The 18270-nt window shown below is 42.0% G+C and overlaps 1 protein-coding gene across 2 annotated transcripts in view; it reads left to right on the top strand.

Moving 5' to 3' along the window:
• CFAP221 (cilia and flagella associated protein 221) overlaps positions 1-18270 on the top strand; it is a 122629-nt gene that overhangs the window by 65319 nt on the left and 39040 nt on the right. For both annotated transcript variants that reach the window (XM_040228966.1, XM_040228967.1), the window contains exons 13-15: positions 1360-1449; positions 4483-4581; positions 11045-11150. In XM_040228966.1, the coding sequence (XP_040084900.1) occupies positions 1360-1449; positions 4483-4581; positions 11045-11150 (295 nt within the window). The remainder of the gene's footprint in view (positions 1-1359; positions 1450-4482; positions 4582-11044; positions 11151-18270) is intronic.

Here is an 18270-nt window from a genome sequence, read left to right as displayed (position 1 = left end):
GACCTTTGTCAGCAAAATAATGTCTCTGGTTTTTAATATGCTGTCTAGGTTTGTAATAGCTTTTCTTCCAAGGAGCAAGCATCTTTTAATTTCATGACTGCAGTCACCATCGGCAGTGATTTTGGAGCCCAGGAAAATAAAGTTTGTCACTGTTTCCACTTTTTCCCCTTCTATTTGCCATCAAGTGATGGGACAAGGTTTTCATTTTTTCAGTGTTGAATTTTAAGCCAGCTTTTTCGTTCTCCTCTTTCACCTTCATCAAAAGGCTCTTTAGTTCCTCTTCACTTTCTGCCATTAGAGTGGTATCATCTGCATCAGTTATATATATATATGTATATCTATTTTTATCAAATTATTTTCCCATTTAAGCTACTACAGAATATTGAGCAGAGTTCCCTGATCTATACAGTAGGTCCTTGTTGGTTATCCATTTTAAATATAGTAGTATGTATGCCAATCAGTTTAGTCTTAAAAATGACTGTGGACAGTGTAGCTGAGAAGCAAGCTAATTTTAGAAATTAATTAGTAAATAGTAAAACCCACAGAGAAGCAAAAACTAACACATTTTTGCAGTGTGTATGGTCCTTTTTACTGTGGAGACAGGTATGTGCAGACACTGACCAAGCCAAGCCAGCCTTCCTGAGAACAACCTGGAAGTACCTAGTGTGGAGCAGGGGAGATTACTCAGGGGCCAGGGGGACACAAGGAGTAGGGGAAGGGGCGCAATCTGGGGGGCTCTTAATCCAGGGACGAGACAGACCCCCAACCTCCGCCACCCAGGAAGAGGGGAGAGATCACATGCCTGTGTTAAACCTGATGCTTGGTTAATTAGCTCTAAGGAGCTTAAAACTTTACTGGGACGTTAAATTTCTTTTAAATGAAATCTCTACACCCCCATGGTGACACAGTTTCCTAGAATCCTTTCTGTGAGTTTTAAATGCTTCAGGTAATTTCCAGAGACTATCGTTAAGATCCCCTGGAGGAGGAAACAGCAACTCACTCCAGTATTCTTGTCTGGAAAATTCCATGGAGAGAGGAGCCTGGCGGGCTACAGCCAGTGGGGTCCCAAAGAGTCAGACATGACCGAGTGGTCGCATGCGTGTACATGCGTGTACACACACGCACACACTCTCTAATTTTAATAAGAAGGTGTTGGGTTTATGCTTCTAATAAAACTTTCCATATTTAAACAGTAGGTATACTTGCAATGATCGTTTAAACCACCACTCTCAGCGGGAACATCGTGGATGGATTAGACCAATTGCTTAATGTGTTTCTACCCGTTTTAAAGAGAAATAACAGTTGTAGTTGTGTGCATCTGTATTCAATTTTAATATTTTCAATGATTCAAAACTCCAGCTAGATAGAGGAGATCCTGTTTTGTATGAGGAATTCCAGCGACGCAAGACAGAAGTTCACTCCAAACGGATTTTACACGACCTGGAAGAAGTGAGTAACTTTTCTTTATTTGGAATAAAGAAAAGCAACTCTTTTATATGCTTATTTTTATTTATTTTTATTTTATTTATATGCTTATGTCAGCAGCTCTTTATATGCTTATTTTTTAAGCATATAAGCAATTTTCTAGAAATCCTCCTACCAAGAGATTTTTAAATAATTTTTAACTTGTTTACCTTTTCACAGAGTGTTTTTTTTTTAACATGTCCACCAGTCAGGCATCAATTTGAGATTAACGGCACCCTATACAGGCACCTCCTTCCCACACTCTGCTTTCTCCTCTTGGTCTCCGTTTTCTTCCCCTTTGCTGGCTCAGATGGTAAAGTGTCTGCCAGCAATGCGGGAGGCCCGGCTTCGATCCCTGGGTTGGGAAGATCCCCTAGAGAAGGAAATGGCAACCCACTCCAGTACTCTTGCCTGGAAAATCGCATGAATGGAGGAGCCTGGTAGGCTACAGTCCATGAGGTCGAAAAGAGTCAGGCCTGAGCGACTCCACTTTGCTGTCCATGCCCCTGTCTGCGTGCTGATCCTCAGGGTGGGTCCCTGGGTAGGTTCCTTCCCCCCTCCTGCCCCTTGTCAAACAAGACAGGAAGTCAGATGCCGGAGCGCTGGCTCCAGCTCCACCACGGATATGATCCGGGAGGAGCTCTTTCAGCCTTGGTACCGCAGTGTCTCAACTGCGAAGTGGGGACAGCAGCCCCACCAGAGTTTCTTGTCGTGTGATAGTTTCTGGTTAAAAACCTCAATTTTTAATTTTTGTTTTTTCTTTAAATTTTATTTTATTGAAGTATAATTGATTTAAAAGGTTGTGTTAGTTTCTGCTGTACAGCACAGTGATTCAGTATGTGTGTGTGTATATATATATAATGTGTATATATATATATATATATATATACATTCTTTTCCTATTGTGTTTTATCAGAGGATATTGAATGTAGTTCCCGTTGCTATACAGTGGGACCTGTTGTCTATTCCCATTTTTAATCTTAACAATGGAAAGATTCTTCTCCATCTCCCACCTCCATCATTCTCACTTTTCTCTTCTGGATCTGTCAAATCTGAACTATTTTCACCTTTTTCCTTCACCCCACATGTCATCTGGCCCCAAAGTCTTGCCAGTCACTCTTCTATGAGGCCACCCCCAGCTCCACCATCATACCCCGTCACACCTCAGCCTCAGCTTATTCCTCAGATCCGCCTTCTCTTCCGTGGCCCACTGCTCGGGCCAATACGGAGCTGATCCATCTCTGATGACTGTCTTCACATTGTTTCTCTGTTCAAGAACCTGCAGCGCCAGAGGCTCTGGTGGCCTCTCGACACCCCAGGCACCCTTTCCTTCCCAGCCAATTACTGGTCTCTATGCATGTGTGCACATGGTGTGCAGCCTCGTGAGGACCACACAGTCTGGTCCCCCATTCCAAGGCATCCCATCCCCCATCACAAGGGACTGATTTCCATGTGACTTCATTCTTTCCCAGGGCCGCATGTGTTTGTTCCATCTTGCCTATCTAGACTGTACATTTCTTTCTTTCTCTCTCTCTTTTTTGATGTAATATTCACAATTTTCTAAAAAGAAAACTCACCAAATGAGAAAAACAGCAACTTTTGTAAACTGATAAATTGCTTTTTTTTTTAAAAAATTGCAGTAAAAGTCTTTCCAATTGATGAAAGGCTAGAAGTATTATATGTACAAGGAAATATAAGCTCTTTTATTCAGTATTGTGTTAGAGATTCTAGATAGTGTATAGCATGATAAGAAAAAGATATAGTAAAAGTCATAAATATTGGAGAGAAAGATCTTTGACTTCATATGATATGATTGACTATGATTATAGAAAATCTAAAAGAATCTATTGCCAAATAATTCATCTTACTGAACTTGTGAGAGAGCTTGGCAATTGCATATAAAATCATTGTACAATATGTATGTATTTTCACATACAACAAATAAAATGTTAACATATAATTTAATAGACATGTAATTTATAATAGCAAGCAAGTACCTAGAAGCAAATCTAACAGTTACAAAGCTTTACACTAGAACAGCAACAAAGATCTAAGTAAGCTGAAAATTTTTACAGAAGTTTCATGAAAGAGGATAAACATTGCAAAGATGTCACCCCTTTCTAAATTGATCTATAGATTTAATGCAATCCTAGCTAATATCTCGGCACTTCCCTAGTGGCTCAGATGGTAAAGCATCTGTCTACAATGTGGGAGACCTGGGTTCAATCCCTTGGTTGGGAAGATCCCCTGGAGAAGGAAATGGCAATCCACTCCAGGACTATTGCCTGGGAAATCCCATGGACAGAGGAGCCTGGTAGGCTACAGTCCATGGGGTTGCAAAGAGTCGGACACGACTGAGCGATTTCACTTCACTAGCTAATATCTCAATAGACTTTCTCATGGAATTTTATAAACTATTTCAGTATATATATATGTATATATGCACAACATGAACATGAATATTATTGTGTAGATATGTGTGTGTGTGTATTTGTGAGCCACCAGCTTACCTGGTGGACTACAGTCATAGGGTTGCAAAGAGTTGGACATGACTGAGTGACTGAGCACGCATGTACACATAGGAAAAAGAAAAGGCTTGAGAATTTTTTTAACTTAAAATGACTAAACTGGGGGAGAGGACTGCCTCTGAAGGAGACAAAGTCTTATGAAAAAGTCAGATCATTAAGGCAGTGTGGTGCTGGCATACGGATGGACAAAAGATAAATGAAACCAAAGAGAAAGCCAGAAACAGATCTGCATTATATATATGTGACATTGAGTCACTAGAAAAATGAGAATAGACTATATTTCTTAAAACCCAAATCTTATCTTTATTTTGGTTCCTAACCCAAGAAGTAGTCCCTATAATGCTGTGTGCACCAAAGTGCTTAATAAATGCTCATTAAAGGGAAGAACAAATAACTTGATTTGAGATCAAACTCTGAAACGTTTTTATTAAATGATTATGCCTGGAGTTAAAATTTAAATCTAAGATGGACCCATATTTTGTGTTCACAGAAAATCCAGGAATTTCATCCTAATTTTGATCCACTCATTAATAATACTTGGGTCAACAGATTCCGAGCACAGAGACGGTTTCAACAAGCAGCTCGCAAGGTAAGTCTCAGCACCACGCTGAAGTTTCCCTGTGTTTAACAATGGGAAATTGAGCAATGAGTTTTTTTATAACAACTTTATTGAGATGCAATTCACATGCCGTAAAATTCACTCCTGTACAGTATACAATTCTCTAGTTTTTTGTATAGCGCAGAGTGGTACAGAGACCTTCCCTAGTGGTTCAGTGGTAAAGAATCTGCCTGCAATGCAGGAGCCACAGGGATGCAGGTTCAATCCCTGGGTCAGGAAGATCCCTTGGAGAAGGAAATGGCAACCCACGCCAGTATTCTTGCCTGAGAAATCCAATGGACAGAAGAGCCTGGTGGGATCTAGTCCATAGGATCATAAAGAGTCGAACACAGCTGAAGTGATTTAGCACACAGAGTGATGCAGCCATCACCACTATCCAATTTTCAGTTCAGTTCAGTTGCTCAGTCGTGTCCGACTCTCCGACCCCACGGACTGCAGCACAGCAGGCCTCACTGTGCATCACCAAGTCCCGGAGTTTACTCAAACTCATGTCCATTGAGTTGGTGATGCCATCCAACCATCTCATCCTCTGCCATCCTCTTCTCCTCCTGCCCTCAATCTTTCCCAGCATCAGGGTCTTTTCTTAGTCAGTTCTTCACATCAGGTGGCAAAAGTATTGGAGTTTCAGCTTCAGCATCAGTCCTTTCAATGAATAATCAGGAGTGATTTCCTTTAGGATGAATTGGTTGGATCTCCTAGCTGTCCAAGGGACTCTCAAAAGTCTTCTCCAACACCACAGTTCAAAAGCATCAGTTCTTTGGCCTTCAGCTTTCTTTATAGTCCAACTCTCACAGCCATACATGACTACTGGAAAAACCATAGCTTTGACTAGACGGACCTTTGTTGGCAAATTAATGTCTATGCTTTTTAATATGCTGTCTAGGTTGGTCATAACTTTTCTTCCAAGGAGCAAGTGTCTTTTAATTTCATGGCTGCAGTCAGCATCTGCAGTGATTTTGGAGCCCCCAAAAATGAAGTCTGTCACTGTTTCCATTGTTTCCCCATCTATTTGCCATTAAAGGATGGGCTGGATGCGATGATCTTAGTTTTCTGAATGTCGCGTTTTAAGCCAACTTTTTCACTCTCCTCTTTCATTTTCATCAAGAGGATCTTTAGTTCTTTTTCGCTTTCTGCCATAAAGGTGGTGTCATCTACATATCTGAAGCAATTGATATTTCTCCTGGCAATCTTGATTCCAGCTTGTGATTCATCCTCTCCAGCATTTCTCATAATGTACTCTGCATACAAGTTAAATAACCTGGGTGACAATATACAGCCTTAATGTACTCCTTTCCTGATTTAAAACCAGTCTGTTGTTCCATGTCCAGTTCTAACTGCTGCTTCTTAACCTGCATACAGATTTCTCAGGAGGCAGGTAAGATGGTCTGATATTCTGATCTCTTTAAGAATTGTCCACAGTTTGTTGTGATCCACACAGTCAAAGGCTTTGGCATAGTCAATAAAGCAGAAAATGTTTTTCTGAAACTCTCTTGCTTTTTGGATGATCCAGTGGATGTTGGCAATTTGATCTCTGGTTCCTCTGCCTTTTCTATAACCAGCTTGAACATCTGGAAGTTCACGGTTCTTATACTGTTGAAGCCTGGCTTGGAGAATTTTGAGCATTACTTTGCTAGCATGTGAGATGAGTGCAATTGTGCAGTAGTTTGAGCATTCTTTGACAGGGCCTTTCTTTGGGATTGGAATGAAAACTGACCTTTTCCAGTCCTGTGGCCACTGCTGAGTTTTCCAAATTTGCTGGCAGATTAAGTGAAGTACTTTCATAGCATCATCTTTTAGGATTTGAAATACCTAAACTGGAACTCCATCACCTCCACTAGCTTTGTTCATAGTGATGCTTTCTAAGGCCCACTTGACTTCACATTCCAGGATGTCTGGCTCTAGGTGAGTGATCACACCATCGTGATTATCTGGGTCATGTAGATCTTTTTTGTACAGTTCTTCCATGTATTCTTGCCACCTCTTATCATCTTCTGCTTCTGTTAGGTCCATACCATTTCTTTCCTTTTTTTTGTGCCCATCTTTGCATGAACAGTTCCCTTGGTATCTCTAATTTTCTTGAGATCTCTAGTCTTTTCCATCCTATTATTTTCCTCTATTTCTTTGCATTGATCACTGAGGAAGGCTTTATTATCTCTCCTTGCTATTCTTTGGAACTCTGCATTCAAATGTGTATATCTTTCCTTTTCTCCTTTGCCTTTCTCTTCTCTTCTTTTCATAGCTATTTGTAAGGCCTCCTCAGACAACCATTTTGCCTTTTTACATTTCTTTTTCTTAGGGATGGTCTTGATCACTGCTTCCTATACAATGTCACGAACCTCTGGCCATAGTTCTTCAGGCACTTTATCAGATCTAATCCCTTGAATCTATTTGTCACTTCTACTGTTAATCATAAGGGATTTGATTTAGGTCCGATTTTAGGACATTTTTATCACTGACTAAAGAAACCCTGTTCCCCTCAGTAGTCACTCTAGCCCTCCAGTCACTGTCCACTTTCTGTCTATGTGGATTTTCATATTCTGGACATTTCATATGTGTAAAATCATATAGTGCACAGCCTTTTGTAACTAGCTTCTCTCACGTAACATCTTTTCAGGAGTCATCCATGGTGCAGCAGGTTTCAGTACCTCATTCCTTCTTCAGGATGAATTGTGTTCAGTCATATGGAAATACCACACTCTGTTTTTCTAGTTATTGGTTGAAACATTTCAGCTGTACCTGTTTTTGGCTAATGTGGTGGGAATAAGGATGTCACAAACATTTATGTACAAGTTTGTGGACATATCTTCAGTTCCTGCGGTGTGTCCATCTAGTTGCATTACTGGGCCATATGGAAACTCTAGAACCACAGGATGCTGGTTAGTTATTCCTAGAGAGCACCATGGGGTGTTCTGGTGGGCTATGGAAACTCTAGAACCACAGGATGCTGGTTAGTTATTCCTAGAGAGCACCATGGGGTGTTCTGGTGGGCCATGGGCTCTGACATCCAGGCTGCAGCTCTGCTTTCAAGGTGTGTCCCCTCACCACCTGGCTTCTTCACCCTTGCACTGGTCTCCACCCAGCACATTTCCTGTGATCAGGAACACATGAAGATCTGTTAGCCTCTAAGGTCAGTAAAGGGTGTGAGTGACCCCTGGTCTGGCTACCTATTCCCCTCCCCAGCTGCCCCATCTTCTGTGCGGTCCTAGACCTCATCTGCCTCCTAAACATCAGCTCATTACCTGCTCCTCCTCACTGTTCACTCAGAATGCCAGTCCATCTCACCTCCCTCTGTTCACAGCTGGCCTTAGGCAGCTCAGCCTACCCCTCCTCCAACAAACTGTCCTGTAAGCCTCAGCACTTAGCCATCTTGGGGGGCCGTCTTGCATCTTATGCTGCCTGTTGACCTCTGGGGTGTGGCTGCCTGGGGAGCAGAATCCTCCTCCAGGAGGGAAGCAGTGATTAAGACTTGGGCTCTGGCCTGGGCTACTTGCCCTCCATTGCTGGTGCTACCTCTTTTTCTGCATGCATGCCTAGTTGCCTCAGTCTTGTCCGATTCTTTTCAACCCTATGGACTGTAGCCCGCCAAGCTCCTCTGTCCATGGGATTCTCCAGGCAAGAATACTGGAGTGGGTTGCCATGCCCTCCTCCACGGGATCTTCCCGACCCAGGGATTGAACCCACCTCTCTTACATCTCCTGCATTGACAGGCGGTTTCTTTGCCACTAGCGCCACCCTTACTCCAGCATAGCTTTTTTAATTTTTAATTTTGCAAACTTTACTTATTTATTTATTATTAATTTTTGAAATTTATTTTTGGCTGGGCTGGGTCTTTGTTGCTTTGTGAGGGTTTTCTCTAGTTGCGGTGAGCAGGGGCTACTCTTTTTTGGAGTACACGAGCTTCTCATTGTGCTGGCTTCTTTTGTTGCAGAGCACAGGCTCTAGATCTGGGATTCAGTAGTTGCAGTGTAAGGGCTCTCGGGTATTCAGGCTTCTGTAGTTGCAGCACAGGGGCCCAGCAGCTGTGGCTCGTGGGCTCTCTAGCACGGGCTCCGTAGTTGTGGTGCACAGGCTTAGTTGCTCCATGGCATGTGGAATCTTTCTGAACCAGTGATCAAACCCATGTCTCCTGCACTGACAGGTAGATTCTTATCTACTGCACCACTGGGGAGTCCAGGTACAATTGATTTACAATGTCATGTTGATTTCTGCTGTATAGGAAAGTGATTCAGTTACACATACATGTGTATTCTTGCTCATATTCTTTTCCATATGGTTTTTCACAGACTATTGAATATAGTTCCCTGTACTATACAGGGACCTTGTTGTTTCTCCATTCTGTATATAATAGTTTGCATCTGCTAATCCAAAACTCCCAATCACCCCTCCCTCAACTCCCTCCCCCTTGGCAATTACCAGTCTGTTCTCTGTGTCTGAGTCTGTTTCTGTTTCATAGATAAGTTCATCTGTGTCATATTTCAGACTCTTCATATAAGTGGTATCATATGATATTTGTCTTTATGTGCCTTCACTTAGTATGATAATCTCTAAGTCCATCTGTATTGCTGCAAATGACATTGTTTTACTCTTTTTTCTGGCTGAGTAGTTTTCCATTGTATATATGTACCACATCTTCTTTACCCATTAATCTTTCTAAGTTTAGAAAGATTTCTTTGCAATCTTTTAGGTTGCTTCTGTTCAGCTCTTGTAAATAGTGCTGCTGTGAACACAGGGATGCATGTGTCTTTTCAAATTAGTTTTCTCCAGATATTTGCCCAGGAGTGGGATTGCTGGATCATATGATACCTCTATTTATAGTTTTTTGAGGATTTCCATACTGTTCTCCACAGTGGCTGCACCAGTTTCCATTCCCATCTTGGTGCTACTTCTCATGAGAAGTTGTGAAAAGTTCCATGACCTCTGTCCTCTGTCTCCTCATCTGTCACTGAGGACACCAGTGAGAGCTGTCTCAGGGCTGTCAGGAAAGTTAAGTGAGTCAACACATAGAAGAGACTCCCACAGTTTACATTGTGGGTATCTTTCAGGCAGCGCTTGCAGCCTGGGCTGGAACTAGTCCTGGTGGATAGAGCAGAGCTCACTGCATCAGTGACCTGCTCCCCGACCTCCCAGGCCCTGGAACTGGTGTCCCTGCTAGGGCTTTGTCTAGGTGGCTCTGTGCCCATAGAGGACAGACGTGGCCACAAGACACTACCTGCTAGCAGGACTCCACCCCCAGCCACTTGCTCTGGACCAGCCCTCCTGGCTCAGCAGTTGTGTGTCTGGCTTTGAGTGGCATTTCTGTCTTTTCTGCACACTTCCCAGCAGGTATTGTCACTTAGATATGCAAACCTGTCCCCAGCCTCATGGCTCTGCCATCTCCTTGGCTCAGCCACACCCCGTCATCTCTCACCTGGACCACCTCAGTCCAGGCCTCCCTAAGCCTGGACAAGATTGGACCTCTCCCCAGGGAAATCCTCCAAAAGCTCCCATTGCAACTGGAATAAAATGCCTAACTTCTATCACAATGACAAGGCCATCCTGAGTTTCTCTCTGTCCTTTAAGCCTGTCTCCTTTGTTTCCAAGTCAGGATCTTTGCATCTGCTACTTCCTCTGCTTAGAGCTTTCTTTCCAGGACCACTGTCTCCTCATTGTTCAAGTCTTAGATCAAACTTAACCTTGGAGAGGCCATCCTTACATCCCTCACAAGAGGCCAGACACCCCACCCCGGCCCCTCAGTCATGCCCTCATGTGTTCACTCTTTTATTTTATTTATGGTATTTATCTTGTCTATTGTCATCCTGTTATACATATAGACACATGCACAGAACATCAGCTCTGTGTAGGCAAGGCATCCATTTCTCCACACTATGTCTGCAGTTCCTTGAGCAGGAATGTCCACAGAGTACCTGTGTCATAATATTCCATAAATGACAGAGTCTGTCCCCAGATGGAAAGAAGCATGATCTGTGACATGATCAGGCCCCTGACTTCACGTGCAGGGAGCACAGCTCCAGCAGCATCTGCTCTGGACACAAAGCCTGGGAGCGTACAGCCAGCATTGCCCCAACCCATCGCCAGGCTTCTACAGAATCCTCCACTCAGTTTGTCCTTCAGTTCTGATAATAACACAACAGCAGTGTCACTACTCAGATTCACCCTGGAACTTGTCACTCTTTCCACTCTGGAAATTTGAGAAAACTGAAGCTCATAAACTGGGCGGGTCAAGGCCCGGTAACAGCCTGGTGTCTCTTTGTATCCAGGCGGGTCTGCACTGCCCGGACCTTGGCACCTGCAGTCTTGTCTAAGGCAGCATGTAACCTCCTGGGAATTCCCAGGTGGGCTCAGCTCCTGGTTGCGGTTGCGGAAAGTAAGCTGAATTGAATGCCAAAATGAGCACTGATTAATAATGTGAAATCATTATTCTTTCTAATTCCAGGTCCTGATCCATCACCGCTTGCTTACTATGCTGAATGCCGTCCGTAACATACAGAAAGACATCATCATAAAAAGGTTCACTCAGGAAAGACAGTCCATGGCACAAGGTAGAGCAGCTGCCAACAGCTGTGTTTCATCAGCATACACCCTAAGCAGGGGGCTTCTCTGTGATGAAGTTAGCTTTCATAAATCACATATACTGGATTTTTTTTAATTATTGAAGTATAATTGATTTACAATGCTGTGTTAATTCTGCTATACAGCAAAGTGATTCTGTTATACATAAATGTATATTTTTTAGAAAATTGTTTTCCTTTGTGGTTTATCACAGGATAGTGAATATAGTTCCCTGTGCTATGTAATAGGGCCCTGTTGTTTATCCATTTTGCACACAGTTGTTTGCTTCTCTAACTCCACACTCCCATTCCACCTCTCCCCACACCTGCAAGGTCCCCTGCACTTTGACAGCCACAGGTCTTTCCTCTTCCTGTTTTGTAGAGAAGTTCATGTGTCATATTTTAGATTCAACATATAAGTATATATATGGTATTCGTCTTTCTCTTTCTGACTTACTTAGTGATAATCTCCAAGTGTATCCATGTTGCTGCAAGTAGCATTATTTCACTCTTTTTTGTGGCTGAGTAATATTTCATTTTATATATATATATATATATATGCCATATTTTCTTTATCCATTCATGTGTCAATGGACATTTAGGTTGCATCCATATCTTAACTGTTGTAAATGGTGCTGCTATGAACATAGCACATTTTATTACATTTTAATTATTCTTTTTTCCTCCTATATTATTTTATCTCTGATACTGACATTTCTAATAAACTCTTTAAAAAAAATCATAAAATTTACCTGTGAGTTAAATGTGAACACCTATAAAATGACTTTATATGTTTCTTTAATTTAATCTTTTTCTTTGCTGATAAGGACAAAGAATATTCATCAGAGATGCTTTCATTAAGAATTACAGTTTTAGGGGAACTTCTGATTCAAGATGGCAGAGTAGAATGACGTGTGCTCATCTCCTTTTGTGAGAACACCAAAATCACAACTAGCTGTTGAACAACCATTGAGAGGAGAACACTGGAACCCACCTAAAAAAGATAACTTGTGTCCAAAGACAAAGAAGAAGCTGCAGCGAGATGGTAGGAGGGGCACAATCATATTAAAATCAAATTCCATACCCACTGGGTGGGCAACCCACAGACTGGAGAAAAATAATACCAAAGAGGCTCTCTCTCTCTCTTATGAAGTTTCTGAACCCCATGTCAGGCTTCCAGCCTGGGGATCCTACAAAGGGACTGAGAATCCCCAAGGAATCTGACCATGAAGGCCAGTGGGATTTTATTATAGGACTTCCACAAGACTTCGGGAAATAGACCCCAGTCTTGGAGGGCACAAACAAATTTTGCACACACCAAGACCCAGAGGAGAGGAGCAGTGACCTCACAGGAGACTGAACCAAAACTACTTGTTAGTGTTGGAAGGCCTCCTGTGGAGGTGTGGGTAGGCAGGGGCTCACCACAGGGACGGGGGCACTGGCAGCAGCAGTCTGGGAAGGCGCCCTGTGGCATAAACCCTCTTGGAGTTCACTACTAACCCTACCACGTAACTCAGCTGGTAAAGAATCCACCTGCAATGCAGGAGACCTGGGTTCAATCCCTGGGTTGGGAAGATCCTCTGGAGAAGGAAATGGCAACCCTCTCTAGTATTCTGGCCTAAAGAATTCCATGGACTCTATAGACTGAGTATAGACTGTATACAGACTGAGTGACTTTCATTTTCACTTTCAAAAAAAGAGCCTCTAGACCCCAGGGCTGGGTTGCCTCAGGCCAAACAACTAGCAGGGAGGGATTGTTAGTTGGATTAAAGTTTTAAAGTTTTACTGAGCAAGGGCCTGCCCACCAGAGCAACACCTGGCTTTTCCTGCCCTCTCCTTCCCATCAAGAAGCTTACAGAAGCCTCTTAGCCTCCTTCATCAAAGGACAGATAGAAGAATCAAGAAGAACCACAATCCCGTAGCAGCTAGAACAAAAATCACATTCAGTTCAGTTCAGTTCAGTCGCTCAGTCGTGTCCGACTCTTTGCGACCCCATGAATCGCAGCACGCCAGGCCTCCCTGTCCATCACCATCTCCCGGAGTTCACTCAGACTCACGTCCATCGAGTCAGTGATGCCATCCAGCCATCTCATCCTCGGTCGTCCCCTTCTTCTCCTGCCCCCAGTCCCTCCCAGCATCAGACTCTTTTCCAATGAGTCAACTCTTCACATGAGATGGCCAAAGTACTGGAGCTTCAGCTTTAGCATCATTCCTTCCAAAAAAATCCCAGGGTTGATCTCCTTCAGAATGGACTGGTTGGATCCCCTTGCAGTCCAAGGGGCTCTCAAGAGTCTTCTCCAACACCACAGTTCAAAAGCATCAATTCTTTGGTGCTCAGCCTTCTTCACAGTCCAACTCTCACATCCATACATGACCACAGGAAAAACCATAGCCTTGACTAGTCGGACTTTAGTCAGCAAAGTAATTTCTCTGCTTTTGAATATGCTATCTAGGTTGGTCATAACTTTTCTTCCAAGGAGTAAGTGTCTTTTAATTTCATGGCTGCAGTCACCATCTGCAGTGATTTTGGAGCACCCCAAAATAAGGTCTGACACTGTTTACACTGTTTCCCCATCTATTTCCCATGGAGTGATGGGACCAGATGCCATGATCTTCGTTTTCTGAATGTTGAGCTTTAAGCCAACTTTTTCGCTCTCCTCTTTCACTTTCATCAAGAGGCTTTTTAGCTCCTCTTCACTTTCTGCCATAAGGGTGGTGTCATCTGCATATCTGAGGTTATTGATATTTCTCCCAGCAATCTTGATTCCAGCTTGTGTTTTCTTCCAGTCCAGCGTTTCTCATGATGTACTCTGCATATAAGTTAAATAAGCAGGGTGACAATATACAGCCTTGATGTACTCCTTTTCCTATTTGGAACCAGTCTGTTGTTCCATGTCCAGTTCTAACTGTTGCTTCCTGACCTGCATACAGATTTCTCAAGAGGCAGGTCAGGTGGTCTGTTATTCCCATCTCTTTCAGAATTTTCCACAGTTTATTGTGATCCACACAGTCAAAGGCTTTGGCATAGTCAATAAAAAATCACATTACAGAAAGTTAATCAGGATGAAAAAGCAGAGAGTTATGTCCCAGATGAAGGGACAAAATAGAACTCCAGAAAAACAACTAAATGGAGATAGCAACCTTTCAGAAAAAGAATTCAGAATAATGATAGCAAAGATGATCCAGGATTTTGGAAACAGAATGGAGAAGATGCAAGAAATGTTTACCAAAGATCTACAAGAACTAAAGAATAAATAAACAGAGATGAACACTGCTGCTGCTGCTGCTGCTGCTGCTGTCACTTCAGTCATGTCCGACTCTGTGCGACCCCATAGACGGCAGCCCACCAGGCTCCCCCGTCCCTGGGATTCTCCAGGCAAGAACACTGGAGTGGGTTGCCATTTCCTTCTCCAAAGCATGAAAGTGAAAAGTGAAAGTGAAGTCGCTCAGTCGTATCCAACTCTTAGAGACCCCACGGACTGCAAGAGATGAACACTAGAAGGAATCAATGGCAGAATAACTGAGACAGAAGAACAGATAAGTGACCTGGAGGACAGAATGGTGGAAATCACTGACAGAGCAGAATATAGAAAAAAAGAATGAAAATAAACAAAAACAGTCTAAGAGACCTCTGGGGAAACATTAAGTGCACCAACATTCACATTACAGGGGAGAAGAGAGAAAGAAAGGACCCAAGAAAATATTTGAAGAGATGATAAATGAAAAGTTCCCTAACATAGGAAATAGTCACCCAAGTCCAGGAAGCACAGAGTTCCAGGTAGGATGAACACAAGGAGGAAAAAGATACATAGTAATCAAACTGACAAAAATTAAAGACAAAGACAAAAGACTAAAAGCAACAAGGGAAAAAGGACAAATAACATACATATAAGGGAACCCCCATCAGGTTATCAGCTGATTTCTCAACAGAGATGCTATGAGCCAGAAGGGAATGGCATGATATACTTAAAGTGATAAAAGGGAAGAATCTACAACCAAGAATACTCTACCCAGCAAGACTTTCCTTCAGACTTGATGGAGAAGTCCAAAACTTTCCAGACAAGCAAAAGTTAAGAGAACTCAGCACCACCAAACCAGCTTTACAACAAAAGCTAAAGGAACTTCTCTAGGCATGAAACACAAGAGAAGAAAAAGACCTACAGAAAATAAACCCAAAACAATTAAGAAAATGGTAATAGGATCATTATCTATTGGGAAATATCAGTAACCTCAGATATGCAGATGACACCACCCTTATGGCAGAAAGTGAAGAGGAATTAAAGGGCCTCTTGATGAAGGTAAAAAACTGGCTTAAAACTCAACGTTCAAAAAACGAAGATCATGGCATCCAGTCCCATCACTTCATGGCAAATAGATGGGGAAACAACTAGAAACAGTGGTGGATTTTATTTTCTTAGGCTCCAAAATCACTGCAAATGGTGACTGCAGCCATGAAATTAAAAGACACCTTCTCCTTGGAAGAAAAGCAATGACAAACCTAGACAGCATATTAAAAAGCAGAGACCTTGCTTTGCCTACAATGGTCCGTATAGTCAAAGCTATGGTTTTTTCCATTAGTCATATACAGATGTGAGAGTTGGACCATAAAGAAGACTGAGCACTGAAGAACTCATGCCTTCAAACTGTGGTGCTGGAGAAGACTCTGCAGAGTCCCTTGGACAACAAGGAGACCAAACCAGTCAATTCTGAAGAAAATCAACCCTGAATATTCATTAGAAGGACTGATGCTGAAGCTGAAGCTCCAGTACTTGGGCCACATGATGTGAAGAGCTAACTCATTGGAAAAGACCCTGATGCTGGGAAAGATGGAAAGCAGGAGGATACAGGAATGACAGAGGATGAGATGGTTGGATGGCATCTCCAAGTTTGGCATGTCCAAACTTAGTGCACATGAGTTTGAGCAAACTCTGGGAGATGGTGAAGGACAGGGAGCCTGGCATGCTACAGTCCATGGGGTTGCAAGAAGTTGAACACAACTGAGAGACTCAACAACAACAACAATAGGATCATATGTATCCATAATTACCTTCCATGTGAATAGATTAAATTCACCAACCGAAAGACATAGACTGGCTGGGCATATCAAAACATGTGCATGTATGCACTTCTATTTACCACATGACCTGCTTGACCCCCCCATACTTTATGTAATTATTTTATATTGTTAGGTTAATCATGTTCCCATTATGGCTTGCAATTGTTTATCTTTTATTTTTGGTCTGGCTATTGATTGTGAAAACTGATAAACATCTATTACCATTATGATTATGTAACTATTACTCACTTAATGCCATTGTATTATGATTAGTCAACAGAAAAATAGAGTTGTATATCACCAAAGCTACCAGCTACCATTTAATAGAAAAACCAGTAATCACTTTTTTAAATTGTCTCGGAATTTTTTGAAAAATACAAATGCCTAGGTATTGCTTTTGTTCTCCAAAGCTCCAGATATGTTTCTAATGAGCAGCCATGTTTAAAAACAACTCGCCTATATGATGATCTTTTATCTAGTCTGTTTCACTTTTTCTGTTTCATATTCAGCACTCCTATTTCGTTTAGTTTATGTGTTCCAATCTCTCCATCACTTCTTTTTTTTTTAAATGTCCTTTCTCAGCCTTTATCAAGAATAGTAGAAAAGCTTTTATATACATATATATAATAGTATAATATATATTTTAGAAATCTTATGAATTTTTGCCTAACTTGAAAATCTATGACATTTTGATTCCAGTTATTTAACTTAGTGTGAATAGAATGCTAGATTTCTAATTTTTAAAAAATAGATATGCAACAAGCAGCAAAGGTTTATTATATAGCACAGGGAACTAGCCAATATCTTGTAATAACCTATAATGGAAAATAATCTCAAAGATAATGTATGTGCATATGTATAACTGGATCACCATGCTGTGCACCTGAAATGTAAGTCAATTATACTTCAATATGATATACATATTAAGAAAAAGTTCTATGTAAAATAGCCTCCGAATGCAAAATAACCCATTAAATACATATCAACAGTAGTATTAAAAAAAAGAATTATGGTGTTTTGGAAGTAAAAATAAAATTTTTTTTAAAAATTGGAGTAGTTCTAATGATATGGATGAAACTGGAGCCGATTATACAGAGTGAAGTAAGCCAGAAAAAAAAACACCAATACAGTATACTGACACATATATATGGAATTTAGAAAGATGGTAATGATGACCCTGTATGCGAGACAGCAAAAGAGACACAGATGTGTAGAATGGAGTTTTGGACTCTGAGGGAGAGGGAGAGGGTGGGGTGATTTGGGAGAATGGCATCAAAACATGTATACGATCATGTAGAAACAAAGCGCCAGTCTATGTTCGATACAGGATACAGGATGCTTGGGGCTGGTGCACGGGGATGATCCAGAGAGATGATAAGGGGTGGGAGGTGGGAGGGGGATTCAGGATTGGGAGCTCGTATACACCGGTGGCAGATGCATGTCAATGTATGGCAAAACCAATACAGTATTGTATAGTAAAATAAAGTAAAAATAAAAAATTTTTTTAAAATAAAAAAAATAGAAAAAAAAATTGGAGGAGTTAAGGTAAAGAACAAATGAGAAACTAAGAACAAGACTACACACATACATATGTACACACGTTCAGTTTAGTTCAGTTCAGTCGCTCAGTCGTGTCCGACTCTTTGCAACACCATGAATCACAGCACGCCAGGCCTCCCTGTCCATCACCAACTCCCGGAGCCTACCCAAACTCATGTCCATCGAGTCAGTGATGCCATCCAGCCATCTCATCCTCTGTCATCCCCTTCTCCTCCTGCCCCCAATCCCTCCCAGCATCAGGGTCTTTTCCAATGAGTCAACTCTTCGCATCAGGTAGCCAAAGTATTGGAGTTTCAGCTTCAGCATCAGTCCTTCCAATGAACACCCAGGACTGATCTCCTTCAGAATGGACTGGTTGGATCTCCTTGCAGTCCAAGGGACTCTCAAGAGTCTTCTCCAACACCACAGTTCAAAAGCATCAATTCTTCGGTGCTCAGCTTTCTTCACAGTCCAACTCTCACATCCATACATGACCACTGGAAAAACCATAGCCTT

The sequence above is a fragment of the Oryx dammah genome, unplaced genomic scaffold (genome assembly GCF_014754425.2).
Source record: "Oryx dammah isolate SB20612 unplaced genomic scaffold, SCBI_Odam_1.1 HiC_scaffold_27, whole genome shotgun sequence".
NCBI classification, from domain to species: domain Eukaryota; kingdom Metazoa; phylum Chordata; class Mammalia; order Artiodactyla; family Bovidae; genus Oryx; species Oryx dammah.
This window is presented reverse-complemented; position numbering and strand designations above follow the sequence as displayed.